This window comes from Filicampus tigris, chromosome 5 (genome assembly GCF_054856515.1).
Source record: "Filicampus tigris isolate MCC_2025a chromosome 5, RoL_Ftig_1.0, whole genome shotgun sequence".
NCBI classification, from domain to species: domain Eukaryota; kingdom Metazoa; phylum Chordata; class Actinopteri; order Syngnathiformes; family Syngnathidae; genus Filicampus; species Filicampus tigris.
Window position 1 is genome coordinate 18,311,354 of NC_141221.1, and position 27,385 is coordinate 18,338,738.

The window sequence follows — 27,385 nt, forward strand, 5'->3', positions numbered from 1 at the left end:
TCATAACCTTTATGGGCAGAATTTCTAGGCGCAGCCGAGGTGTTGAGGTGGTCCGGTTTGGTGGTCTCAGCATTGCATCCCTGCTTTTTGCAGACGACATGGTGCTGTTGGCTTCTTCAAACCCTGATCCCCAACTCTCACTGGAGCGGTTCGCAGCCGAGTGTGAAGCGGTTGGGATGAAAATCAGCACCTTCAAATCTGAAACCATTGTCCTCAGTTGGAAAGGGGTGGAGTGCCCTCTCCAGGTCGGGGACGTGATCCTGCCCTGAGTGGAACGGTTCAACTATTTTGGGGTCTTGTTCACGGGTGAGGGTAGGATGGAGCGTGAGATCGACAGGCGCATCAGTGTTGCGTCTGCTGTGACGCGAATTCTGTATCGGTCTGTCGTGGTGAAGATTTACCGGTCAATCTACGTTCCTGCCCTCACCTATGGTCACGAGCTGTGGGTGATGACCAAAAGAACAAGATCCCGGATACAAGCGGCTGAAATCTTTGTAATCAGTCTTTGCACATGTCCAGATCTTATCTTCAATTATATCTTATATATTTAGAAACAAATGACTTAAGTCACTTTAGAGGCTCTGGTGGGGTCTCAATAAAGTCAATACAATAAAGTCGTTAATAGGGAATATATGGACTCCATCTTTATCAATATATTTGAATTGGTTTAAACACGGTATAATAACATAATGAAATCAGGGAGTTTTTTTGTGGACACCCTGTATGTGGCACATGAAAAATGAACAACTTTTCTCTTTCAATGCCCTTTTCAGATCGTCCGTGGTTGATGGAGCCCCGCAAAGTCCAGAAACTCCAGGAGAAGATCTACTTTGCCCTGCAGCACATTATGCAGAAGAACCACATGGATGAAGATGCATTGGCTAAGGTAAGCCAGCCCGTAAATCACAAACATCATACTGCAAAACATTCGAGCAGCAAGTGATTTGAGCAAATATGAGGGACAGAAAAATGATCAGGGGTCTCTCTAGACTGATCAGTTCAATTCAGCCAGAAAAAAAGAAGCTGATGCAGTTACACAACATAGCCAGTATGAAGACTTTTATCAAAACAATGTAACTCTCTGAGTGGTAGACGTGTGTGTGAGACGTTCTTGACTGTGACCGTTTCACTGAATTGCTTCCGGTACTTTTATCACATTGAATGGGTCTTTCTCCCAACTTGATTTCCTCTCATTGGAAATGGAGTAAGCACCAATTGCAAAAATGTATTTATAGTTAGTGAATACATATGGAAATCTGTAAACTTTAGTGTTAAACGTAAGTAACACAAATGGAGGGAGGATTTGAATTGCAGTGAGGCAATAATGATTGCACTGCTTTCATGTGTTGCAGTTGTATTGTGTTTAAGACGACCTATTCAATAATGAATTCAGTAATAGAAGTAAATGAAATAATTTTCACTGCATGTAAGTGATGCATTCATTTGTTGAATTTGAGTGTCGTAAAAGCAACATTTCACTTCATTTTGACATTTTTCATTAAATGTAAAATGCGCATTTGTCTATTTTCGTTGTCGTCATGTCTCAGGCAAAGGTCAATGTGACGCATGCTTGCCTTTATGTCAGTGGGATTTGAACAACTAGTGTGATGTCAGTCACTTTGGGTGTGCTTCCTATTAGATGTCCTGTACGGTGCATTCATCTAAATATCTTTTATCCCTGTTCTTTGTCAGCTGATCAGTCGTATCCCAACCCTGTCTGCTCTGTGTACGCTCCACACGGAGGAGCTTCAGGCCTTCCAGCAGCTTCATCCAGAAACAGTCAACGTTCTCTTTCCCCCGCTCTATAAAGAACTCTTCAATCCCGACCCAAACTCTGCCATGTCCATGCCCAAGTGACTGCCTATTGCACCATAGCAACAAACAATGTCAGTGGAGGAACAAGAGAATAAAAGGACCACTACGTCTGACAAGACAACACCGGCAATACCTACCATGTCCTTGTCATATGCCACCGCTCCCCTTGTTTCATTTGAGACTGGGAGTGGTGAGTGGTCATCTGCCAGAAACTTACAGTTACCGCCAACAATACTAGGAATGTCCAGCACTTATCCCATCCTGTTCACCGATACAGTCTGAAGAATGTATATAGAAATGAAACATGCCCCAAGCCACAACCTTAGCAGGGGCTTCTTCTTGTCTCCTGACCAGAAATGTACAGACTTTAAAAGCTAGGAACAATTTATGCTGTCAGTCTTAAAATATGGGTACATCAAATTTATTTTAAACTTGAAAAAGAAAAAACTTTCTGTTGACTTTACTGAGATGAAGAAATAGTTTTAAAATGCTGAATGGGGGAGGGAACTGTGGAATTAGAGAAGCTATTGTAGATATTCTCCTAGTACAGAGCGGATTCCAGTATTACTTCTGTTAAAATAAGTTAGTCCTAATTTAAATATACAACAGTCCACTGTGGCTGCTTATTCCATGTTTAAGTGTTTTAATTTTAACTGATACTTTCTTGTGTACAGAATTTGTAAAGTTAAGACTTGTAAAGGAATATTGGGTAAAACTGGGATTGAATTTTCATTTGTTTATGTATAGAAGCCTTGTCTGGATTTTGTTCATATGTATAGAAGGAATAGCATCCTTCTGATGCAAACGTGTAGAGATGTAAAGAAGAACATATGAAGGATTAACAAATAACTAGCTACTGTTCAAGGTGAAAATGTATATGGTACTATTCTATATTGTTGTTGCAATAACTAAATCCCAAAAAGCTGGATTGCTTTTGAACAATCATAGAAAAATAACCGATCCAAAAATGCAATTTCAAAATAAAACTCATCACTACACAGATACACAAATTGGGTCAATTTGACCCACTTTCTTGCATGGTTTTGTACAAAACAACTCATTTTTCTTGGTTGTTTTGTACAAAACTACCAATTTTTGGGTTGTTTTTGCAGAAAAGAAAGTTGGGTCAAATTGACCCAAGTTTGTGGATCGGTCCATTTTTGACCCAAAACGTTGTTATTTTTAACCCATCTGTTTTTAGAGTGTTCGTTATCTGTACCCCATACATTCCTTGTATGAAAGGGCCTTGCTTTCAGGGTGGTGAGAGTTTTCACCACTGGAGAGCAAGATGAGAAAAGAAACTTAATCTTAATTTAAGGTAACATTCTAATCTTCAAAGACCTGAATTATTGCTGTATCCTCTCATCCCTCCCATCACTATTTGCACAATCAAGTCCACGAACATCCTGGAACACTCCGGGCTGTGAATATGAAGGAACCCAGTGAGCAATAACTTTTACACTACCTTTTAAAAAAAAAAAAAAAAAATCTTATAGATCTCCTTACCCATTTTCTGTTGTTTGGAACAGGGTAGCAATTTCAACTCAAATGCACTATATTAGAAGGTACTAAAGTCCATCACAGGCTGTTTTTAGTGTTTTTAGCAAGACACAATATGGGCTGTGGTGAAGATATACACAGAGCACTGGTTGCCAGATGTGAACAAAAATCATCCTAAATACCAATGATCACTTCTTAACTGAAAATGTATACAGAAAAAATGTGATAGACAATCACCTTGTTGCTTTTTTTTTAGCAGTTTCATATTTATTTGCACTTACAAATTGTCTCTTTTGCTTTGAATTGTTCTACCTTAATGTTTAAATTACAATTTGGCCACTGAGTGACCTTTTGAGCGAACACAATTGCATGAAAACTCTACAGACCTGGTTTGAAAGATTTGTGCAGTCCTGCTTTTCGCCACTAGATGCTCCGTATGCATTATTTTTGTAAACTGTCAGGTTTGACAATGATTTTCCTCAATAGACACAAACAACAAATTGTTTGCCTTTTCTTTTCATCCCAAATTGGACAGGCGGAAAATGACGACTGCAATAAATGAAAATACAGACTAGAAATTGTTGTATTGGCGCCAGTATGGAAAAGCACTTCACTTTAAGTATATGTATTTCAATTATGTTGTATGTGCACAAAAAAAAAAACGGTCATTTGCGGATATCTGAATACCAATGTTCCTTACACAGTGGCCAAACGTAATGCTTGTTGCATGCATGGGCATAGTTACTCGTTAAAAAGGCTCAACTCAAACATGGATTTAGTTAATTCAACATCTCACCCCACAGCCCAGATCAGTGGCCGGTGACTCTGTAAGACAATCACTTGCTCATTAAGGCTTGATGCACTACATAGCATCTCTCAGGGAGCAGCTCTTTTCTGACTTTGCATTAGAAGAGGGTTAAATATTTTTGCAAATTTACAAAAAGAGCAAAAAAAAAAGTTTTTAATTATAATAGATATACCTTTTGCGATAAAAAGCAGCATATGCTAGCAATGGAATCTGCCCAGACAAGGCTTTGATTAGTGTGTGTCTGTACGGGGCATGAATTCACTGTCCAAAATCTTGTTAATGCCCAGATTATATGATAAGCATTGTGACGTATAGCACAAGGGAGATATATTTGCTCCATATCAGTGTGCTCTTGTCATCACTTGTGTACACTTATGTTTACTGCTTATTTTGCTGCTTTTGGGATCATGTGGGAAGTTCACTGGCAAATTGTGAATCAGACAACATCACAACAACGCTGGACAGTGAATTCCAACTCTGACTCTGAAGTTTTCGTGTGAGATGTTTTAATTTTCCCTTGTTAGACTGTGAATCCGAGAGGTGGGATGAGGTTGTGAGAGGATGTGCTGGCAAGAACGAGTGGTAACATTACACTGTAAGTAAGACACTGTAGCAATAAGAACTGGAGGCATTTACTACTGTCATGTTTGCATTGTAAGATTATTTTTTATTTTATTACTATTTACTATTGTTATTGTTCTTATTATGTCTACTATTCTCTATTACTATTAGCCTATTGTTGTTCTGTTCTATTTGCATGACGTTTCATTGCAATGAAACATTTGGGGCATATTTGTGTTTTCTCACGATATTGTGGGGTTCTGGGAGGGATTATTGGCCGGGTGGGTTTAAAACTGGATCCAGAATTAAGTCAATTCTAAGTGATTTTCCAACAATATGATGGACTTCCAAATAAAATATTTATACACAAGGAGTTTAAGAGATACTGTTCAACTGGGTGAAAACGCATTTTTTTTCTAGAACTTTTGAATGTGTGAGTTGCTATCACCAGTCAGTGAACGGTCCATTCTGTACTGGCCTTATTGAACCGGATCAGAGACTCTTATACCCATGCCGTGGGGGAAGGTCAACTTTTCTGAATGTTATGGAGTCGTTTGTTCAGTATGAGGGACTGAACTCAATACGCCTTTACCACTCCATCAACACAGACAAACACATTTGAAAGCGCACAATAAAACTCAGTCGACATTCCACATGATGGCTCTGGCAAACTGCACAGACATTTTAATACACTTGGCTTTGCAATACATTTCTTACACTTTGTCCAACACACTACACCCACAAAACCGTCCTACCTTTCTTGAAAAGAACCGGAGTGTGTGTGTGGGAGGAACAGATCTAGTGAGACTGAGACAATGTTTTGTCTCCCGATGCTTTGTAAGCTTTCTCGATGCATTACACATGCGTGCAATTCAAATAGTGTTGAAAAATGTTAATTTATTTTTTAGAATGTCTTTGCGTGCAAGCAAGAGCAAATCAAATCAAATGTAGCAATTTGTAACCAGTATCTAAAAAAGGTATTTGGGGTTGCACAATCTCTTTCACACAGGATTAACAAAACAAAATTCCCCAAAATTACATATAAAAAAGGAAATCTTTTCTTTTGTTTTCAAAGTGCCATACTAGCGAGAAGAGGAATGATTGGTAGTCTGCTGTAGATGCTGTACTGTCTTGAGTTTACTCGAGAAACCAATCAAAAAGAGGAAACTCGAGTGAAATGTGCATTTGATTAAACTGGCAAACCGTTTTTTACAGTCTATGCGTTCTTCATTTGGTCATATAGGACTCTGCAGGACTCTGAGCTCTGACTATCAATCCATGATGAGCTCCGCTGTGCAAACAGTTTCTTTTTCACATCAGAATGATATTATGTGTGTGTGTGTGTATGCATGTATAAATTTGCATTTAATTGCGTCGCAGACACCCACGTTACGGATTAGAATGGGTTGAAGTTCAGAGCTATGCAGGGCCCTTTACTGAGTCCTCCTTTGATATGTGTACATATAATGTGAAGGTCTGAAGTGATTTTTGTTAAATTCTATATTTTATCGCTTTTGTAGACATTTTGTTGTGGGAAGAAAAAAATACAATAAATTTTATGGGTGAAATTCTGCCTCATTGTTCTTTCCTACACGTGCACAACAATATTCATTTAATGGAGCAAATCACTTGCATGACTGCGCATGTCTGATGATATAAGTGAACAAACGCGTTACAAAAGCAGTGCAGATAGATTCCTCCACCTCGCTTATAATTTTCTTTTTTACAGTATGAACAAAAAATATATTAGCATATACATGACATTTGTTTGTCTCAGTCACAAACTCAACTTGTCTATTTGCTGCCTGTAAGGGCTGCCGCATGAACTAGCCAATATTTTCTCAGAGGACAGTGCGATTTTAGAGTTGTCTGCGCGTGAGCTGCAATGTAAGAGTGTCCTTTTTCCCTACTTCATGGACCAAAGGTAGCATGGTGCTTTTAGCCTAGCCGTTTTTTTCCCCCTCATCGCCTTGTTCCGTTTCCCCTGGTGTAGGCTCTGCTTCGTTGCTGTTCTTGCATCTTGTGTCCAGATGCCTCCTTAAAGCTGAACAAGAGATACATCAGTAAGCGACATGTCGCTCCAATATGATAGTCATTAGCACAAGAAAGAGAATACTGACAGGGCTTTGAGGAAGTCCATGCTTCCATCATGAATAATTTGGTTTGATTTGTTATAGAAATCTTGGAGAGGACATAAGAGGAGGAAGAGGAAACGCAACGTACCTTTGAAATATCAAAACAACTGTGACTGTATGTTTGTGTGTTTGTTTGCCGCACTTGTTTGTTTTTGAGCACAGTTCCTTTCCGAGCAAGTTATCCTCTAGATGCTGGTCTCGTGTCTACCCAGAGACATTAATTAATAGCTAATCAAAGCTAATGTCTCAGCAGCACATTGCCAGCACAAAGACATGATTAATACGTAATCAAAGGCTGTGCAGCGCAAACGCACAAAGCAGAACCCACCCCCAGCCACCCCGCCTCGAACACCACTGTTGTTATAGAAATAAACGAACGCTCGCAGCTTAATTAGCTGGCTGTTGATACGTGTTGTCTTCATTTGAAGTTGTTGGGGATTTATCTCAGAGCCAACTTGGGCCTCCTGAGTGACAACATTGAGGTGACATAGTGCATGAATACATCTACAACTCGTCTTTTATTGCACTTTGTCTTCTGAACCGATTTCAAACCCGATTGGTTAATGACTATGTACATTTCTCACCTGAGAGGCCCAACGTGTGGCAGCAAGCACTGCATGAGTGTTTTTGCAGAAAAGCATTGATAGCAGAATCTCCGAGGTTGTCAGGGCCAAACAGCATCCCACCCATGCTGCTACTGTGCAGGGAACAGAGACAGCATCAAAAATGACATATGTTTTATGTAAAACGTGTTTTAGACAACCTCTGCAGAATTTGAGCTAAGTTCTACTGTTTAAGTTGGTGCAATACCTGTGCATCTCTGCCATAATGACTGTTGGATCAGTCAGCTCCTCGCCTACTCCTGTCATATGCAATATAAACAATTCACAAAAGGTTAGGGGTATAGGCTTTTAGGTGAAATTTCTGGATGAACCTAAATGCACTATAAACTTTACAGATTAATTTACACTTGACAGCAAACGTTCTCTAAACGTTCAAATGAATATGTCCATTTATCAAATGTTTGAGTATTTTTTGCACAAGTTGCTGTTCTCAAACAAGCAGCTGAACGACAAAATTCACAACAGATGTTTGATCCATGAATGGACCAATACATTTCCAAGGATATCCATTTCTGTGACTCTTACAGTCTCTCTGCATGTGTGCTCCGTAGCCACTTTCCTCTGAGAACATCCTGTTGGAAGCCTCAAAATGGCAAGGTGCTTTTGATAAAAAAAATAAAAAAAAGGAGCCCTGCAAATCTGCTGGTGTTAATTCGACACCATATGACATTCAACACCATTAATAAAGACATTACTTAGTGTTTGGATTATAATTGAGTGTTCATGCCAATACTACACAGTGTGGGGAGAAACCAGGAGGTCAACAACCTTTGACACTCAAAGAGCCATTTCGACCCGGTTTCCACGGAAAAGAAAACACTATGAGCCGCATACACTTTTTGATGTTTGCTTATGAAATCCATGCAGTCCATCTGTTTCCGAAAATGTAATTGTATTCATTAAATGAACACATTTTGAACTCTTAAAAAAGCGCAGAGTTGAAGGTCTCTTTCAAATGAATTAAAAAGCTGAACTTAAACATCTAGCAAATAAAAATGCCTGAATCTAAAAAGTGGAATTTAAACAGTTGAAAAAAAGAGCACTATTTCACTGCACAATGAAAATAAATATTTGCAAAATAACTGCCAGAACATTTATTTGACCTGGTTGAATGGGACTTCTGCTCCTGAACCTTTGCGCACATGCAGCGTCTGCAAATCAGAGCTGGGAAGTCATTTTCACCTTAACGCAGGACTGCAAGATGCCATTTTTTAAATAATTTTTTTTTTTGGGCGTAAGCGTTACATTACATTATAAATGAGACCTCGGTCTCTTTTCTTGTGTAAACATAATTGCGCTAAAGTGACCTGCATCCACAGAAGAGACGGTCGACGTCACTCACGACGTTGTGTTTACGGAAGTTTCGGGGCATTTCAACAGGGGAGCGATTCGGTCAAAGATAGAAATACAGTATTTGAAAGTAAATATAAAGTCAATACTGTTACTCAAAACAACTGCAGAGTCGCTGAAATCATAGCGCATTTTGGGCTCCTGACGTCAATATCAGATGTATGCGACTTGGAGGTTCAGACTGCGGTGGCATTGCAGAAAAAAATATGATATAGGTATCCAATACAGAGATAAATAACATACACTATTGAGACAAATAACATGCACTTCCATCGGACACTTATATTTTTTTTCCCAAGCCTCGCAGAGCCGCAAGAAAAGGATGAAAGAGGCGCATGCGGCTCCGGAGATAGACATTAACTTTTCACACGAACACTTCGATTTACCGAAATAAAATTCGTATACGTGGTTTTCCATATCATCTTATTTACATGTTAAATTTTGGAGAATAGGCATAATGTTTGTCCAGCAGCTGACAAATGACGCTCATTAGACTGAATGGAGTTAGCTGCGCTACTCACCGGTTAAAAAAAGGCATTTGCAGCTCGTCACTCTAGCTGCCTACACCTGCTTCAACCAAAACACTGCGTTAATGAATCCGATTGGCCATGTAGCCCATGTGACCAAGTTACAAAATACAACTATCAAATGGAAACCGAGTTAGGAGGAAATTCTTTTTTCATCAAATACCATCATGTGAAAATGTTGCCAACCCGAGACAAGTTTGATTCCATCTTGCAAGCAAGCATGCTTAAGAAAATTGTCTTAACTGTAACCAATCAACTTCAATCATTACGTAAAAGTGTGGTTTCAATTTCAAATAGTCACCAATCGGGGTCAAATCCTGGTGACACCCTATTTTAACAATGTATAATGTGTTTATTACTGAGTGGTGTAAATGCAACACTGACATTCTGTTTTTAACACTGGCCCAATTGCAGTGTGGAGTCTTGGTCTCATGATGTCAAAATGTAAACAAGATGATGAAGAGGACTACTTAATATCAATTCTAATTCTAAAAAGGAAATTTACTTTAAATTTCGATTAAATTTAAACAGCTCGTTGTTGGAGGAGAGCAAGATGCTCAAAACTACTGGGGATGTGCATATAAAAGTTTATACAAGATCGAATTAAATTAACCTGTAAAGGTTATAGTGCATTTAGCTGTAAATTACAGTATATGTGACAAACACTTAGAGGTTGTTGAGACTCACCTTGTACATCAAGCACCAGCAGTTCTCTGCATGAGTACTCATATGTCCAGTGTGAGAAGGCCAGGAGTAGCTCTTCCAGGGAACAGGAAGGTGTGATCTCCTCTCCTGTGTTGTTATTGTACTTTTGGAAGTTACCGGACATGTTCCTTTCAATCGTCAGCCACTGACCACTCGAATGCCAAAGGACCAATAGTACGTCCAGAAATCTGGCATGTTGACATGACAAATTAGTACAGAATCAATGGTGTGCAAAAGTGCATGTGAAATCACACTAATACACATACTTTGGTGAATGTTTAATACTGGCAGGTTTGATCTGGTTAAAAACTTGCATCATCCTGTGTGCTGCCCTCTGCTGCTGAATCTCCTTTAAATTTAGACAACACACAATATGTCAGTGGACAATGGCAGACAGGCTTGGAGAAGTCAAACAACTTGAGACACAGCATTTATCAGTAATTACAAGCTGAAAGTTGTATTCCTGCCATTTTCAACAGACCAGAGCGCACTTGTTAATGACATCAGCTGTAAAGTGGCCTCCAATTGAAAGTATAAACTATTTCATAGGTTTCTGACTTTTTTGCACTCACCCTCAAACAAAGCTGCATTGCTGTGCTACCATGAAAGTACTTCTGCCAGGCAGACACCACCTCTGGTCTGAAGGCTTTGACCACGTAAACCATCCCAGCTATGAGCACATCCTGTTCGGCCCAGATGCATCGCACCCTGCAACCCTGCCGCAGGCCCCCATCCAGTGATCCCTCTTCGCTAGCGAGAGGCTGAAGCATTGCAGACAGGCCTCGTGAAGACCATGACGAGACTGTGCTGGATTCAGGGTCAGCCTCTGAGTGAACTTCCTCCAGGGAGTAAATGCTCACCTCTTCACCACCTAAAGCAAATGAGAGCAAAAGTAAATGGAGGGTGCCGACTCAATATTAGGAGAACATATCATGATGTATCTGTTTGATCATGTAAAACTACAGTAGGGATCTAGAAATCGATTGATATGGACGTGCATCAAAAAGGGTACCTAGAATGGAAACAGGAGTAAATGGGATCGTGTGAGCCAGTCGCATCAGATTGTTTCTTTCCATGGCTGTTCACATATACACAAACACACACATTTAGTCAGCACTTACCTGTTCCATAATAACAGTAGCTTTATTATGGGTGCAGAAGATGGGATGCGTAAAAAATGAATGAATTAATACATGCACAATGATAGTCTACGTTTATCTATACGTACATTATTATTCATGATCTACACTCATATTCTAGGTTCATTTTATTAATACCTGAATAATGTGGATACAACATATTCGTTGACTGGAATGAAGAACTACCTGAAACAATGACAGGACATACTGTACAGCAATTTTTTACACACACAAACCTACACACACTCACAAATCTATTTTAGAAATACCTTCAGCCGCAATACCACTCTGCAACCTGGAGTAAGCATACAAAAATGCGGTGTTGTTGACTGAATGATCCATGCACATTGTGGTCAGCCAAAAGAGGACAGACAGACAAAGGGCTGACTTACGAAGATCTGCGGCTCAATGATCTCGCCCAGCTGCTCCATGCTGAATGAGTGGGGCTCAAAACATCCTGAATGTCACAGTCAAATATTAGACGAGTACAAAAATCCACACATACACACCCTCTGCAAAATATTCCCACAAGTTTAAAATAAAAATGTCTATTGACGCAATTACCCAGATTTACAGTACCTGATGGGAAAAAACTTGCTTCTGCAAATCCAAGGGCTCAAAATCTAAAAAACAAAACCCCCAAAAAGGCAAAAACTTGTAACATTCTAAAACAATAACATAAGGCAAATAATATGCAATTTGGTACCCTCTCATAACCAGCTTGTCATTCATTATGTGCTACAATATTATGTATGCTCTTCTTTTAAAAAGCCCAGTCGGTTCTTACTAAGTTGACTGAGGCTAGTTGAAGCTGACCAACATGCAGGTTCTCCTTTCAACCTTTGCCATCTGTTCCAGCGAGCATCAGACAAAAATGTGTGCATGGTTTCCTATTTAAAAAAAACAAAACAAAACAAATTAACAACATAAGAGATATGTATGAATTGTTTTAAGTGTGTTAAGAAAAATACTGTGCAGTCAACAATTAAACAGTAGAATATTAGGAAAACAACTCATACTTTGTCTGGGCTGATTTCTTGTATTTTGACAGTCTTTCTATTTGGGCTTCTTGTTCTGTTTAAGGCTTGGGTAAAGTCAGATGACTTGGACCACTCTGCAGAGTCAAATGTTAGAAACACTCAGGAGAGGTTTTCAAACCGAAGCTTAACTTCATTCAAATAAAAACAAAATGTAAAGTTTTCAAACCGAAGCTTGACTTCATTCAAATAAAAACAAAATGTACTGAGTTATAGGCATAGTCATGTTCTCTCATAATTATTTTGTGAATTGCTGGGCCAGAAATACAAGACATATGTGCAAACTAAAATGGTAAACGAGGCGTGTCACATCTTATAGTCAAATGTTGTGTATGTTGCCTGATGTTCAAAGTTCATACATTCTAAATGACATCATTACCTCTGCTTCTGCTCCATTGTAACGATGTGTCATCTCTGAAACGTCTTTTACCACCTCGCTTGTTCAGTGCTTCGTTCAGGTAAGGTAATGATTCCCCCCGTGGAATCAGGGATGCCTCAAAGAAAGTCATATTCTCCACACTGGATGATAATGATCTGCAGTAATCATAAGGGTGCTCTCTTGACAGATAGGCTGACCTTGGCGATTTTATAAAAGGTCTGGTCCGGTAATTCAGTTCACTAACATCCTGGCGCAAGGCACAATTTTCTAAATCCTTAGAGATGTTTCCAGGGTCGGAAAGGAGAACATTGCTCGTAGGTGTTGATACTTCTAAATTGGAAGGATGTTGATCCACTGGCTCTTTTTGCTCTTTTATTTCATCACCACTGCCTTGTTCATCCTCCTCTTCCATGTCAATTTCCTCACAATTTGGGTACAGGTGTGCATCACAGCTCCACGGTTTATAGTGTGGTGAATCCAGTCCTCTGTCAGCAATCTTGAAAAAATGAGGAGAGCCACAGCGGGATGGTCCGCGTGACTCATAAGGTGCCTGATCACTGAAACCACTAAGATGGCTTCCAACTCCATGAAGTGGCAAAACTGTAGAGAAGGATGCACTTCGAGAGACACCCACACACAACTCACTAGGATGGTGAGCATCAGGCAACTGTGATTCATAAGATTAAAAAAAAAAATTATTAAAAACTCAGTCAAACATACTATGTTTTGATTTTCGATTTACTGTACTGTATACAAAAAAACATTTGTTTGCTACTACAGGAAGATTGCAAGATACCTCTTTTTCTCCCTCCTCCATCTGTCCTTCTCTCCCTTCGCTACTCCGTCTGATTCCCAGGTGGGACTCTTGTGGCGCAGGTCGAAGTATGTAGCCTTTGATCAACGAAGGTGGACTACTTTTGCAAGGCTTACACATCAATCGTCTCATATTAGCCACATCATAGTCCGCGCCACCTCTGTGCAAAGTCCAGCTGTGAGGGAGGACATGTTGGGATGTTTGGATCCGTCGGGACTGAGCCAGGCGAGCCTCCTCTTGATGTAGATTGTCAGAGGCAGAAAGCAGGGTCAGTGTGTCCACAGCCAGTGCTGATAGGTCCTGCAGTTGACCCAGCTGAGAGTCCAGCTTTGTAAGACTGTCCTGAATGATGTTGACCTTCTCTGAAACTTCCCCCACCACCGTGCACATCTCTTCTGCTCTATTTGAACACAGTGTAAAAAAAAAAAAGTTTTTTGCACTGATGTTACATCTACAGTGCATTAACATATTCAAAATAAATAGAAAATACATATATTTTAATTTTATTACAACTATTTTATTAAATATAATTTTAATGGCCATTTTTTACATAAGTCAAGGAAAATTCATGGCAAGGTTTCACGGGCCTTAGTTTCACATCTGAACACAGCAAGCATGTATAAACAGTAAATTGACAAAATCAAACATGGCACAAAATCTGATTTAGTTGGGTTACAACAATGCAGTAGTAGCAATACAACCTGTCAGCTGTGACTCTGATCCTGCTCATTTGACTGTTGTGGAGATCTTGATTCTTGTCATAGAGGTACGCCTGTACACATTTCTCCTCAAATTCATGGAGCTTCTTGCGGTCGTCACGGGCTAAATAGAGCTCTGGCGAAAGCATCATGTTCGACCAGAAAAGAGACTGTAGTACTACACACTTAATAATCTACAATACTGATGTAACTATATACCGGTATATAAAACAAATCAATTAAAAAAAAAAAAAAATATATATATATATATATATATATATATATATATATATATATATATATATATATATATATATATATATATATATATATATTTATATATATATATATATATATATATATATATATAGAAAAAGTAGTACTCACTAAGTCCAGAGCTTCTTTCATCTCCCTCAGCATTTCCATTAAGTCGCTTGTAAATGGCTCGCAGACCAAAAGTCATGTGACTGAGGATAATAAGGGGTGGAGGCAGCCAAGGTCTGTCCTGGTAGGTCATTATGTAGCGATAGCGGTTGTACTTCCACAACTTATTGGATGTTGACGCCATATCAAAGTAGATGTTGCTAACAATGAAAAGACAATCCACAGGTTAAAAAGTGTCTCCCTTCATATTCAAACTTGAAGTTGGACATATATTTTTTTGAGGTACTCACTTAAAAAATGCAATGAGAATGTTGACCATGATTATGTACTGAAAAAACATATAGACAGCTTGAAGGAATGCAGTAAGAAAGGAAGCAGGAGCACATGGATGACCATCATCACAAGCTGTTAACACAAACACATTACATTCAGACCAAAATAGAGTATTTCGGTATACATTATAAAATGTGAACAGACATGAAAATTATAATACATGACACCATATTTTTCAGACTAGAAGTCACTTTTGTTTTGTTTGGCTGGTCCTGCAACTTAGACTCAATACAGTCGTGATCCAAAGCTGCATAAAAGTTTCATGTTAAACATTCGCAAATGATTATTAAATTATTCTTTCTTCGACATACTGTAATTTTTTTTAAGGATATGATGTGAAAAATATCCTTTTACTTTACTTTTAAATGTATAGTTTTACATAATCACAATGTACTCAAGTGAAGTTAACTGTCCAGTCAAATAACTTAATTATTTATTTTATTACAAAAGAGCGTCAAAGGGCTTCACAGGCCCACATCTGACAAACATTAATAACAATTCCCCCCACTATTGAACCACTAACGATCTATCTCTGATGCGTAGACCTCTCCAAAGATCATCCAATAAGGCTGGAACACGATGTCACGAGCTAAACTCCATGACGGGTCCTCATTTGGTGACAGGATGGCCTTCCTGGATACTCCGAAACTGAGCAGTACAATTGTCATCATCACCACGATAAAGAACATGTTAGAAGTCTGGATGAAAAGAGAGAGAAAAAAACAGACAAATAATAATTTTCAGTATATTTGAAACATGTGCAAAAGTAATTCACATTAGCCATATACCATTTTGGTAATCATTGTAAGGTAGGGACCAGCATGTTGATTGACAGCAAGCAGATCCATCAGCCTGACAAACCAAAATATAATGTCCAGACAGTAGGCGATCCGTCCGGCTGTCCGGTATGGGTCAGCATGCCAACGCATCACCAGAGCAAACAGGAAGAGTACGATGGCAATGGAGTCAGATAAGTTCCAGTACTCTGAGAACCAAATCTTCAGTTTCTGACTCAGCTTCCTTGGTTCTGACATTAACACCTGATAAGGGGTGATAATGATTACTAATCAAAGTAGTTGATCACATATTCTTTTCCATTTCGGTACACCCTTTCCCATCAAGTCCCACTGTTTGGTTTTCACCTCTCACCTCTCTGGTTTTCTCCACTGCTGTAGTCAATATATAGAAAATGACCAACCACTCCTGAACGCGTGGTTGATCATCCATCTTCACTAAGATGGTGTAGGAGAATAACATCAGGAATGCTAGGTATGACATCTAAAGTGGACACAGCCACGGGAAGATGATGGGATTATTTGGATCTATTGCTGTATCAGAAAATAATAGAATTACCGATAATATTAAATGACAACTTGCATGTCACCTACTGTATGGAACCAGAACTTAACAACAGGAGCTGTGTAGAATTCATATAGTCTTGTGATCCCGGACACAGTATGCAAAGTAATTGGAAAAAGATCTTGAGAGCCTGAACCAAGACATTGGTCCTGGGATGGCAGTCCATGCTCTGCATCCTGGTTAGCCTGTGAGTGAGAATTTCAAAATGGTATGGTGATTGAGGGATTCTGATTAAGTTTATGGAGTATGCTGTGTACAGTATGTACCATACGATCAGGTTCATCATGCGTTGCTCCTGACTTAAGTGTGTCACGTCCAAACAGAATTGCCTCGTGAGACTGAGGAACGTGACACATTTCAGCTTTACTTTTGAATTCCAGAAGCAGAATGGCGGGAGGCAGAAGAAGGCTCAAAATTATCTGAAAGAAAGCAATTAGGTATAATATATATGCATAAAATAACAAGTCTCAACAGCCGGCCATTAAAATCTAACAGGTTGTCTTTTCAGGGCTGTTGCTCACATATTAGTTGCTTGAAGCAACTGATAATAACACCTTGTCCCTGCATGTTGGTTTTGAGGTGATATTTCTCCCCCTGGGTTTCAGTGGACATACAGTACAGTATATCAAAAGTGTTTAATCTTGTATACATCTAAATATACAATGAATTTTCTCAAGGTCACGGAAAAATCTGGCCCTCATATTACCTTCAAATATGAGTTTTTTCTCATGTTGAGCGGGCCAGTCCAGAGATCAGTGAGGAGGGTCTGCGTACAAGAGTGCGAAACAAAAAGTCTGTGACATGAAGAAACAGCCATTTGCAGGCTGGTAAAGTGGCTCCATGCTTCCATCTCAGAAGTGAGCAGCTTCATTGCCATCTTCTCATTCTGACGAAATGCACAGTCTAAGACGTTCACTGCCAGCTGCCCAAATTCTCTAAAACACATAATAGAATAAAAATATTCTACAAAGCACCGTAATTTCAAGTGAAGAGAAAACACAAAACCAGCACTACAACTACAAATCAAAACAATAGGAAGTAAAACTTGTCCACAATTTATAAATCATCTTAGAAATGTATCAGACAGTTAGTATTGATCACTTTGTCCATCACCCATATTTTCTCTTGATAATCCTGAGTAGGATTAGCTCGAGCCTATCCCAGATGTTATGCATGTTTTGGGAATGTGGGAGGAAACTGAAGTATACGAGAAAACCCTCACAAGCACTGGGAAAACAAACTCCACAGAGAAAGGCCGTAGCTCGGACTTAAATCCCTAATCTATACAATACTGTTATAATGACCGTTTGAATCAAAATAGCCATTCACACTCACAGTGAATATGCTTTGAATTGTTCTGCAATGTGGTCATCCATGCTGCTTTGTCGAGCCTTAAAAGCCATGGAACGGTAAAGCTTACAGGCCACTGTGGCCCGAGCAAGTGCCTCTTCACCATGCTGCCATAGGAACAGCGCCATCTGCTGGCGCTGCTGAAGCACGGCCCACACGAAGACGTCATTAAAGTTGAAAGAAAAAAACAGTGGCGCTTCACAAAGTCCGGGACGCCATACATCTTTTTCACTGGTAGCACGTGGCACATTCTGGTCCTACATTAAAAAATAAGGGCAGAATACCTATCAGAGCGGATCAGCAAATATAAAAAGATAACTGAGAAAAAAAGGGAATATTAATACAAAAACAAGCCATTTGAGTATAATAAAACTACTGTCCAGGCTACTTCAAACAGCCATGGCAAAATTATATTTATTAAATGAGCTGATGAAAAATTTGGCTGCCTACCATTCTCTTTATTACATTATGTAATCACTCCAGGGATCATATTGGAATTCAAGCCAGGAAATACTATATCTTGTGGAATAAGAGCATTTCTCCTTAAACTGCTCTGAAATATCTGATGCACACTTCCAGATACACGTGCCTGATTTGACACTCAGTTTCCTAGAATCCCCTACCCACCTTGCGTTTGTAAGGCTGAGCAGTTCTAAAGAAATGGGGTTCCTGAGGACTTCCACTGCGTTGAGAGTTTGCTATTCTTCCCAGTTTTCGTTCGGACAACGAAGTGGTACTGACACGTCTACCTTCCTGTAATCACCATGCACACACACACAAAACTAAACAGGAGAACGGAAGTATATTGAATCAAGGTTAATAAATAATGTTTTTCACCTTTTCCTGCAGTCTGTTGTAGGCACTTCTGAAGTGTTTGCGTGTATAGGTGCTGCGGTATGCACCTCCTATGAGGTACTCTATGACCAAGCCCATGTCAATGAGAGATAGCCGGTAACCTGGAGGTAGAGAGGTCTGCACACACGCATACACAGATGCACATCACATGAAGTAAATGAGCATTACCGTATACTGTACATACTGTATAATGCCCAAAAAACATTTTTACATGACTAACACTTACCTGTTTCACATCCTCAACCAGGTGATGAAGAAAATGGTCAGTCTGCCCCTGAGGCTGAGATGGAAAGACTTGGATCATTATTAATAATGATAAACAACACATAGTTCAGTATTTGGGAAGAGAACAGAATTATTTATAATGGTTACTTTTTAAAGACGTAGCAGTCAGATAAAGAAATCCAAATACTGTATATTCAGCAGTGGCGCTGGCACTAGTTTGTTTCTTAGGGAGACTTATTATACTAGCATTATAAATAAGTAAACATAATACACAAAAGATGAAGGCAAGTGAAAGTGGAGGAGAATCAAGTGTACACATTATAAAGGGTCCTATGATCTTCACAGCATTCTAAACAACTGAACTGAATATAAATGACCAAAGGCCACAAAGAATCTCTTGGGCCTGGCTTTGCTTTTGTTGTGATTTCAGTCATAACCACTGTTTACAATTTGCGCTTCAAAAAAGACAAAGAAATTAAGTGGATTTGTTTTGTGTTTGTAGCAAGGGTGCACCACATTCAAGAGGAAAAATAATAACCCAGAGAAAACGGGGAAGAATGCATTCTGTTGCAAGAAAAAATATGATTGAGAGCAGCAAATACATGTTATATGTTATACAACCATGTTATAAAGTTCCTCTAGGCGATCCACGGTGAGGAAATGACTCATTGTCATCCCATGCTCAATAAGCAGTTTGACAAAACTGACACGGTCCATCACCAAAGCATCCAGCATGGCCTGTTCCAATGAACCCACCTACGGTTTCACAATGAACAGCAGAATTAATATGTGTAATATTCCTCCTCATGAATGATTCTAAATGGTAATTACTCAAAAGTCAAAACGTCACTTGTATTTGATTTGATTAAAAGTCGGGAGATACTTTCATCTTACCATATCTTAAATCAATCCATAAAAAACACACTACTCACAAAATGTTAGGATATTCAACTGGCGGGTGAAATTTCAAGATGAAGCTAAAATGCACTCTAACCTTTAAAGGTGAACTTAGTTGAACTTCGCAACTGCATCTGGCAGAGAAGGGTTCACGTGCCATCTCTTTGGCGTCCATTAAATTGTTCAATTGACAATATACAGTCTTCCGATAGTTAACATTAGTATAAGCAAGCATGAAAGACAAAAGTTCCCTCAGAACCTTTCACAAGTCCACCTGTTCAATGTTTCACTTTTTGCATAACGAACTGAATGGCAAAATCTACCCATGTTTGATTCATGTTCGACCCATGTATACACAAATAAATCTCCAAGGAGCGTCACTTCTATACCTTTCTGTGACTCTTCCAGTCTCTCTTTATATCTGTTGCAACCTACTGATGGCACCCTGTGACACTCTGAGCACAGTGGCCACATCCCTCTCAGAACATCAAGTTTGATGCCTGGCAACGGCGAGGTACTGGTGATCAATTGTTAGGTGTCGTCTTGGTTACAGCATGGAGAAGAGGATTATTCAAACACCAATTCTAACTGAATTAGGAAATGTATTGGTCCAGTCATAGATTGGAAACGTGTTGTGAATTTTGCCATTCAGTTCCTTTGAGAGAACAAATGGACATGCATGTTCAAAAGTTTAGTGAAGGTCAAATTGAGTTCACCTGTATAGCGCTAGGCCTGTCATAATAATTACTTTATCGGCTTAAAATAAAATGGACACGACGGTTTTCCCGTATACACAATGAATTGTCATTTACATGCATGTTTGTTTATATACGTCATCCACATTTATTTGTGCTGCTTCGTTCCCTCTGCTTTCAGTCAACTTAACTTGCTCGCCACTGCAGGAGGCGGAACTCACATTACATTACATTAAGACCTACTGTGGAAATCCATGGTAAGCCTTACCTGCCAATGTTGTCCATACACCAGAACATTTTTCTGTGCAATGTCAGCCCTGTCCCAGGCTAAAGTCATACTCAGCTGCTCTGCAGCGCTGGCCTTTGTGCCTGTTCATAACAGAGATGAATAGAAGAAATGTAGACAGCTCATTTACAACTTTTTCAATGTCTGAGAAAAAAAATATGAATGATTGCTATTTCACTTAAATGGTCTTCCTTCCCTGATACTCCAAATATCAGTTTTAAATAAACATATGAAGGTAAGTACCCTTGAGAATAGTGTTCAAAATGGCGGCATCTGGGGCCATGTGGTCTTCTGACTCTGAATCAAAGATGGTTATCTGAAACACATAGTGTAAAATAAACATATATTCCAGACATGCGACCGATCATAACAAATCATATAGAATTTCTCTTTCAACCTACAGACTGTCTGTGATCCATACATTCCAGAAGGAGAGTGCAAAGGCGAGATGCTTCCTTTCTATCGACTCCAAACACCTCTCCAATCCTTACAAGAAATCCCTCTTTAATGTCTGCATCTAACTGCCTAAAACACATTTAATATGCTTTAATGAGACTTAATGTGCTTTTGATAAATCTTGCCGACAATGACTGCTAAGCATTTATTTTCAAACGAAAGCCTAGATTTTCCACTTGATAGAGTAGAAGAAACCTACATACCTGTCAATATCAGTGTGCTTATGTAAAAAGGCAAACAGGTCGGCAGCCCTTCCAGATCCCTCAAACACAAATACCGGCACAGGTGGGTTATTGCTGACGTAAGCCAGTACTGTGGACACAATGGCAGGGCCTCCTTCTACTACCACACACACCATCGGCACTCTTTGGTTCAATCCTGTAGAGCGCACAAAGTAAAACACTGTTGCCACGAAGTGGTGAATCCTAATGCGGCATGTCCCCGGCGGGGTGTGATGGCAAAAAGGCACAGCTAGTTCATGTCAGCTCCAAAAGCAATGTACCATCATAGCAGCACACCATACTGTAATAGTCTCACAAATGCATTCAACCAAGAAGTGAAAGAAATCACACTGAACAGAGCACAATCATATAGGATGTTTTTCGTTTTGCAATGTTGCTTGCACCACAACGGTGAGGTGCCGGTTGAATATTCTATCCATCTATTTTCTATAACACTTACCCTCACTAGGGTGGCGGGTAAACCGGAGCCGGTCCCGAGCAAATTTTGGAAGGGGCAGAGGGTAAACCCTGGACTGGTCGCCAGTCAATCACAGTGCACATATTGACAAAGAATCATTCACACTCACATTCAAACAATTTAGTAGCTTCAATTAACCTAAATTGCATGTTTTTGGAATGTGGAAGCCCACGTAAGAACGGGGAGAACATGCACACTCCACACAGGAAGGCCAGAGTCCTGATTCAAACCACCAACCTGAGAACTGTGAGGCAGATGTGCTAACCACTTGCTGCCATGGTCAAATATTAATCTGTTGTTTTGGTTCCTGTCATAAATTTACTGCTTGGGGGAAACAAATAAACACTGTAATATCACGCTTTCCCCACTTCCTCGATATTGTGGGAAAAAAAAACACTGACTCACGAGGGTGGATCTTCAGCAGTTGAATGTGTTTCTCCAGTTTCTTCCTGAGACCTTCTTGGCAACCATATTTTCCTAACGTTCCTTCGTCCACCAGAAGAAAGTGTGAGTGGAAACTGTTCAAATAGGCTCTCTTGCTCAAAGGGTTCCCCAATGGCTGGTAAGGCCTGAAGACCTGATTCATGAAGAGGAGAGGACAAATGACGTGCGGTATATCGTAACAATTATATTAACAAAGAACATAATGTCAATACACACATCTCTTCCTATAAGGTCTGTATTGTTGTGTATCACTCCCCAAGCTGTGATTCCAACTGTGTTCCTCTTCCTCAGGTTATGGCCACCAAAGGTTTTCACTGCCTCGCCCACATACTTGGACACACCTTGACAGGATGGCAAGAACAGTTGATTCCACAGCCAACATACCATTCAAGATGAACTTAGTACGGAAACAAATAAATAATGTATATTTTATACATGGTTCTTGTCATTCAACAGTAAAACTTTGGAAATGTACATATTTGTACACATATCAAACATTTTTCACTACAAAGACTGTGCTATATAAACAAAATCAGTTATGTAAAATGATAGGATAAAGGTAAAAATTGAAAGGAAACATTTTCTCAAAGAATTTACGCCCACATTTTACACATTTTAACTTATTTCCTTTCTGAAACATGCTAATATTAATCAGCATTTTCTTGAGAGGAAAGAAAGGATGATAAAGTATTTCATCCAAAATATATGAAACTGAAAATATTTAACGATGAAAATGCAACATTAAAATTTAAGCATTTAAAAGAATTGTTAACTATGGGAACCTGGTTTATAGATTGTGAGTGATTTTGTTGTAATCTGGCAGTTTTACATTAGAAAAAGTATTGCACCCTACCAAACAAAAATGTCACAAAAAAGTGGATAAACACAATGCACTCTATTTTGGTAGACAGGCGCAAATTCATTTTCGTGCCTGTCAGGCTCCCAACTCCCCCCCCCCCATCTTCCCGCCCCGCCCTCAACTGTTGCCCGCTGCTTTGCACAAAGTTCGCAGAACAAAATTAGCTATATCTCTGTAGCATAGATAGATGAACAAAGCTATATTGTAAATAATTTTGGACCAATTAAGTGAAAATAGATCATTTCCCATTGCACAACTGATGTGTCATGGCACACTGGTTGAGAGTCACTCGTCTAGCAACCATATATGTCACTGAGAGTCTCATTCTGCTTTTTAAATGACCATGATGTTGCGATGAAAACAGACATCCTCAGTTGGGAATGTAGACGATATTGTCAAAGTACTGTATAAGTACAGTAACACTTACCAGTATTGATACCATCAGTAAGTATCCAAGCACCTGTGCTGTGGGCTGCAGTGATCAGGCCTTTAGTGAAGGCTTGTTTGAGTTTGGGGGGAAGGGTGAAGTTTTCAGATCCTCCATGGACAGTAAATAGGAGCTTCGGTCTATCCATCTGCCATTCCCTCAGCATCAGCTGGAGCAGCGCTTCTGGCTTTGAGTCCACAGCCACACGCACAAACTATTAAGCAGACAGGCGGAAATACTGTATGACAGACTGAGCTACTCACTTGCCATCTTAGCCAGACTTTGAGATGCTAGATTCCATTTCATTTTCCCGGTTGCCAACATGACAATCATTTTACATAATCTACGTTGAAAGTGTAAACCTCTCTGGTCACTCTATGAAACAAGGCTGTAGAAGCCACTTTCAGGAATCAGTGATAACTGTGTAACTGCTGATGCCACAGGGTTAGCCAAATGTTACAACTAGGGATGTTCCGATCAGGTTTTATGACACCGATACCGATACCGATCATACGTGAGTGAGATCGGCCGATACCGATACCGATTCCAATCACATGGAACAGCTGTATATTTTTCCATTTATTTATGGTGACTGCTATTATGCAATATTATCTGAAAAAAAACCGCCATATTATTGCCGTAATTTTGACAAAAAATAATATAGATTTTCAAAAGCATGAAGAAATACAAAACGGTTGCTGGCACAATACAACAATTACTCAGTCACAAAGTTAACTGAAAAACTTCAATTTACCAGCTTTTAGTAACACAGTTTTTAACAGATCAAAATAATCAGCAGTCTCAAAAGACTTAATTATGCAAAAAGTCAAATAAATAACATGCCACCTAAACATTGGATGGTTCCGAATATTATCAAAGTAGAAAAAATAGTCACATGCAGGCTTCACTCGAATGAACTATTCAATGAGTTCCTAAATTGAAACGACTCAGAAATTTGGTTTATTGTCTTCTGCATCGACAAACTATCTTGTGCATTTGTCAATGAGAAAAAAGTCACTGTTAATCTTTTTGTGAATTATAAAATGATATAATGGGTGTGTTGCCCACAAGTGACCTACAATGTGTCTCCTTGTGGCAATAATGCCACTTATACTGCGCTGTGACAGTATACTCCAATTGAAATGCGCCGCCAGAAACGCTCCCACCGCAGTTGGTGTGAACGTAGCAGCCGCACCTCCGCAGCGAGCATAGGGGGAGGGACACAACACGGCTGTAGGCTGCGAAGCATGAGCTGCGGGTGATCGGAGGCTTTGATCGAATATTCCGATCATGTAATTTTTCACATAAAATCGGCCGATCATGATCGGTGCCCGATCGATCGGAGCCCTAATTACAACACTATTTTGATTGAATATTTTTTTCATTTCTCTCAGTCTGTTTTTTTTTCAGATTCTGTGTAGCAGAATACTGTAAGCCTTTGTTATGCAACTGATAGTGACAAATACAATCAATTTGAAGGTCCTGTTAAGTCAGGTACTTCTCCAGCAAGCCTTGACAAACACTGACCCACAGCATCTTCTGGTCATGGTCCATAGTGACTCCCTGTTCAAGAACAGTTGGTCGAAGTTGGTAGACGGAAACCCGTTTAAAATGATAGGCACACCGGCCTATAGGCGATAACTATTTGGTCCGGCTGGACAAAAAGGCACAGAGACGGACGGCAGAATGGTATACCGGCTGCAGACGGAAGGCGATAAGTGGACCGAGAAATTTTAGTAGAATGCCCAGCTCTGGTAATCACTAACCTTGGCCCGACAGACGCGTGTGGCACTGCCCTGAAAATCGATGGTCCCATAGGCGTTGGTGGGACTGGCTCTGGTGTGTTGCTCCAAGGACCAGTCCTCTGGCACATCCTGTTCAGGACCAGGAAAGATGACTGTGGTGGAAGGAGCCTCTTGCCAAGAGTGTTCCACCATGAGACGACCACAACAACACCTAGACAAACAATATTTACATGAAAAAGGAGAGAAAGTGGTGATGGAGTTAAACACAGGGCGTTTATAACACGAAGAATTTGACATTTGACATTCGATACAATAAATGGAAGGGAAGAAGAAACAAAAGTAAAACTGAGAAACTGACATTAACATTGTAAAGGCAAAAACACATTAGGTGTACTACTAGAAATTTGCTGGAATTGAGAGGTATTGCATTGTGAGTTGCTGCAAGACATTGTACATACATTATGCAATTATTCTTAAATCATACCTGATCAAGTTCTGACACACTTGACATACTGGAATGCATCTGTAAGAAGTGGAAAATTACATATTTATCAAGTAGACCACATGGTTCCTGTTCCTGAAACGAATTCTGTATGCCAAATCCGATGCTTTTCTCTCAGAAAATTAGGTTGTCAAACTTGTCACCTTCCTAAAACAATGGCCTGAGGCAATTTTTTAAAACTTTTTTTCCTCTTAAATCTTCTCCTCATATTGCTAACCACTGGCCACAAAATCACCTATATCCTGACTTGAAAAGATCATGAAATTGTATCTGCGAAAGGAAATTATTAATAAATTAAACACATTCAATATTCGGGTTGGTAATCTGTGTATTCTGAAAAAAAAAAAAAAGATTTGGGCCATAAGTTTAAGAAGGTGACGAACCACAGCCAGTTCAGTTGTACCAGATTTTAAGTTGAAAGCCAAAAGTCACTTCTCCTGGTGTATGATTGCTGTGATTGTTGTGCATGGTGTAAAGTGTAAGGTTTAGTTTACTGATCCTGAAGGAAATGTGAATGTACCTGTGTAGATCTCGTGAGGAGGGGATAAACTTCACACAATCTCTCTTGGAGAAGGTTTCCTCAATCCATGATTTATGTGACTGGAATATGCAAAAGGGAATGTTAAGTTTTATAAATACAGCTCACAGTAATGGTGATAAACATACTGCTACTAGTCCAAATCATTCGGCTAATCATGGCCTTTTACAGTGAGCAACCTAAGGCAAACCTGTGCAATAATCATGCTGTTACGGCGGAGCAGCAAAATTTTGTAAAATGCTCACCTTTGCAATTAGTAACCCATTCGAAATTTAGAGTTTATAAGGTAAACGAACATCAATCGTGGATTTGAGCTACGAGTCCAGCCTATAATAGACAGTTTTGCGGTGGTCAGCACAAGCTACAAAATAAATGTAAAATTAGTGACTGTATTTACGGTTACTTTGATGTAATGAGGAGAGGCAAAATGATGTCAAAATTAGAATACCGCCTAACATTAGCGGTCACACGAGGACGGACAGTCGTGGGTACAAAGCGGTCTCCAATTGCGATAGACTTGGGATGGGCATGAAAATACTGTAGGATACAACATGTTACACATTTGCTCTGTGCCAAATATTCAACATTTTTGGGGAAAATAACATATACTGTGTTCAATGGGAAAAGGCAGCTTTTATTTACACAAATATTTCTAAAAAGATCATTTAGACAATTCATCAAGACCTGTAATTTTAATGTGATACCGCAATATTTTTACTCATGGTTATCATATTGTCAGAATCTAATATTGGCCCATGCCTAATTTACAGTACTCCACACTTGATCCAAAACGATTTCAGACATACGACAAAAAATTGTTCTGAAAAACAGAACATACTTCACCTGGTTTTGTAAAATGCCTTCTGTATAATTTAAAAAAAGAAAAAAACTTTTTTAGAAATTGCCACTTGCAGAGTCAGGGGAGCCTGCCCAGAGGCAAAAACGTAACCGAAACGAAACCTCGCTCTGGGAACTCCCACATCAACCATTTCTCATCATGCAAAATTTTGTTTCTCCTTGCTCTTGCATTATTTTCGCCATGACCTGAGCCCAGTCACTGCCAAGAATGATGTACTTAAGAGGGTCTCACTAGCGGCCCAGCACCGTTAAAAAAAAAAAAAGGTAAAAAGCTCTCTTTGCCTGCTTCCCCCTCCACTACACAAAATGAGGCGCTTTAAGCAGCATGAAAGATAGTCGCAAAAACAAGTGTTATGTTTATATTTTTGTTCAGTGTACTGTA

The 27,385-nt window shown here is 39.5% G+C and overlaps 2 protein-coding genes across 8 annotated transcripts in view; one reads left to right on the forward strand and one right to left on the reverse strand.

The window, feature by feature from the left end:
• The window catches only part of rorb (RAR-related orphan receptor B), a 24,281-nt gene extending 18,029 nt beyond the window's left edge, over positions 1 to 6,252 (forward strand). For all 3 annotated transcript variants that reach the window (XM_086030091.1, XM_086030090.1, XM_086030092.1), the window contains exons 9-10: positions 774 to 886; positions 1,693 to 6,252. In XM_086030091.1, the coding sequence (XP_085886217.1) occupies positions 774 to 886; positions 1,693 to 1,857 (278 nt within the window). In that variant the 3' untranslated portion in view covers positions 1,858 to 6,252. The remainder of the gene's footprint in view (positions 1 to 773; positions 887 to 1,692) is intronic.
• The window catches only part of trpm6 (transient receptor potential cation channel, subfamily M, member 6), a 22,993-nt gene continuing 947 nt past the window's right edge, over positions 5,340 to 27,385 (reverse strand). The window contains exons 2-40 of one of the 5 annotated variants that reach the window (XM_086030085.1): positions 26,128 to 26,207; positions 25,590 to 25,628; positions 25,127 to 25,316; positions 23,361 to 23,574; positions 22,291 to 22,415; positions 22,036 to 22,207; positions 21,135 to 21,309; positions 20,877 to 21,000; positions 20,719 to 20,791; positions 20,458 to 20,558; positions 19,219 to 19,353; positions 18,599 to 18,652; positions 18,355 to 18,489; positions 18,145 to 18,270; positions 17,503 to 17,774; positions 16,874 to 17,102; positions 16,434 to 16,586; positions 16,197 to 16,352; positions 15,958 to 16,086; positions 15,597 to 15,848; positions 15,332 to 15,506; positions 14,766 to 14,880; positions 14,479 to 14,675; positions 14,095 to 14,227; positions 13,376 to 13,793; positions 12,580 to 13,246; positions 12,183 to 12,277; positions 11,951 to 12,053; positions 11,743 to 11,786; positions 11,556 to 11,620; positions 11,433 to 11,458; positions 11,302 to 11,349; positions 11,037 to 11,102; positions 10,597 to 10,895; positions 10,291 to 10,373; positions 10,007 to 10,212; positions 7,630 to 7,681; positions 7,404 to 7,513; positions 5,340 to 6,728 (exon numbers count right to left, since the gene is read on the reverse strand). In XM_086030085.1, coding sequence (XP_085886211.1) covers positions 6,628 to 6,728; positions 7,404 to 7,513; positions 7,630 to 7,681; positions 10,007 to 10,212; positions 10,291 to 10,373; positions 10,597 to 10,895; positions 11,037 to 11,102; positions 11,302 to 11,349; positions 11,433 to 11,458; positions 11,556 to 11,620; positions 11,743 to 11,786; positions 11,951 to 12,053; positions 12,183 to 12,277; positions 12,580 to 13,246; positions 13,376 to 13,793; positions 14,095 to 14,227; positions 14,479 to 14,675; positions 14,766 to 14,880; positions 15,332 to 15,506; positions 15,597 to 15,848; positions 15,958 to 16,086; positions 16,197 to 16,352; positions 16,434 to 16,586; positions 16,874 to 17,102; positions 17,503 to 17,774; positions 18,145 to 18,270; positions 18,355 to 18,489; positions 18,599 to 18,652; positions 19,219 to 19,353; positions 20,458 to 20,558; positions 20,719 to 20,791; positions 20,877 to 21,000; positions 21,135 to 21,309; positions 22,036 to 22,207; positions 22,291 to 22,415; positions 23,361 to 23,574; positions 25,127 to 25,316; positions 25,590 to 25,628; positions 26,128 to 26,207 — 5,937 coding nt within the window. In that variant the 3' untranslated portion in view covers positions 5,340 to 6,627. Of the gene's footprint in view, positions 6,729 to 7,403; positions 7,517 to 7,629; positions 7,682 to 10,006; positions 10,213 to 10,290; positions 10,374 to 10,596; positions 10,896 to 11,036; positions 11,103 to 11,301; positions 11,350 to 11,432; positions 11,459 to 11,555; positions 11,621 to 11,742; positions 11,787 to 11,950; positions 12,054 to 12,182; positions 12,278 to 12,579; positions 13,247 to 13,375; positions 13,794 to 14,094; positions 14,228 to 14,478; positions 14,676 to 14,765; positions 14,881 to 15,331; positions 15,507 to 15,596; positions 15,849 to 15,957; positions 16,087 to 16,196; positions 16,353 to 16,433; positions 16,587 to 16,873; positions 17,103 to 17,502; positions 17,775 to 18,144; positions 18,271 to 18,354; positions 18,490 to 18,598; positions 18,653 to 19,218; positions 19,354 to 20,457; positions 20,559 to 20,718; positions 20,792 to 20,876; positions 21,001 to 21,134; positions 21,310 to 22,035; positions 22,208 to 22,290; positions 22,416 to 23,360; positions 23,575 to 25,126; positions 25,317 to 25,589; positions 25,629 to 26,127; positions 26,208 to 27,385 lie in introns of those variants that run through there. The other 4 variants (XM_086030084.1, XM_086030088.1, XM_086030087.1 and 1 more) reach the window with 4 other exon arrangements.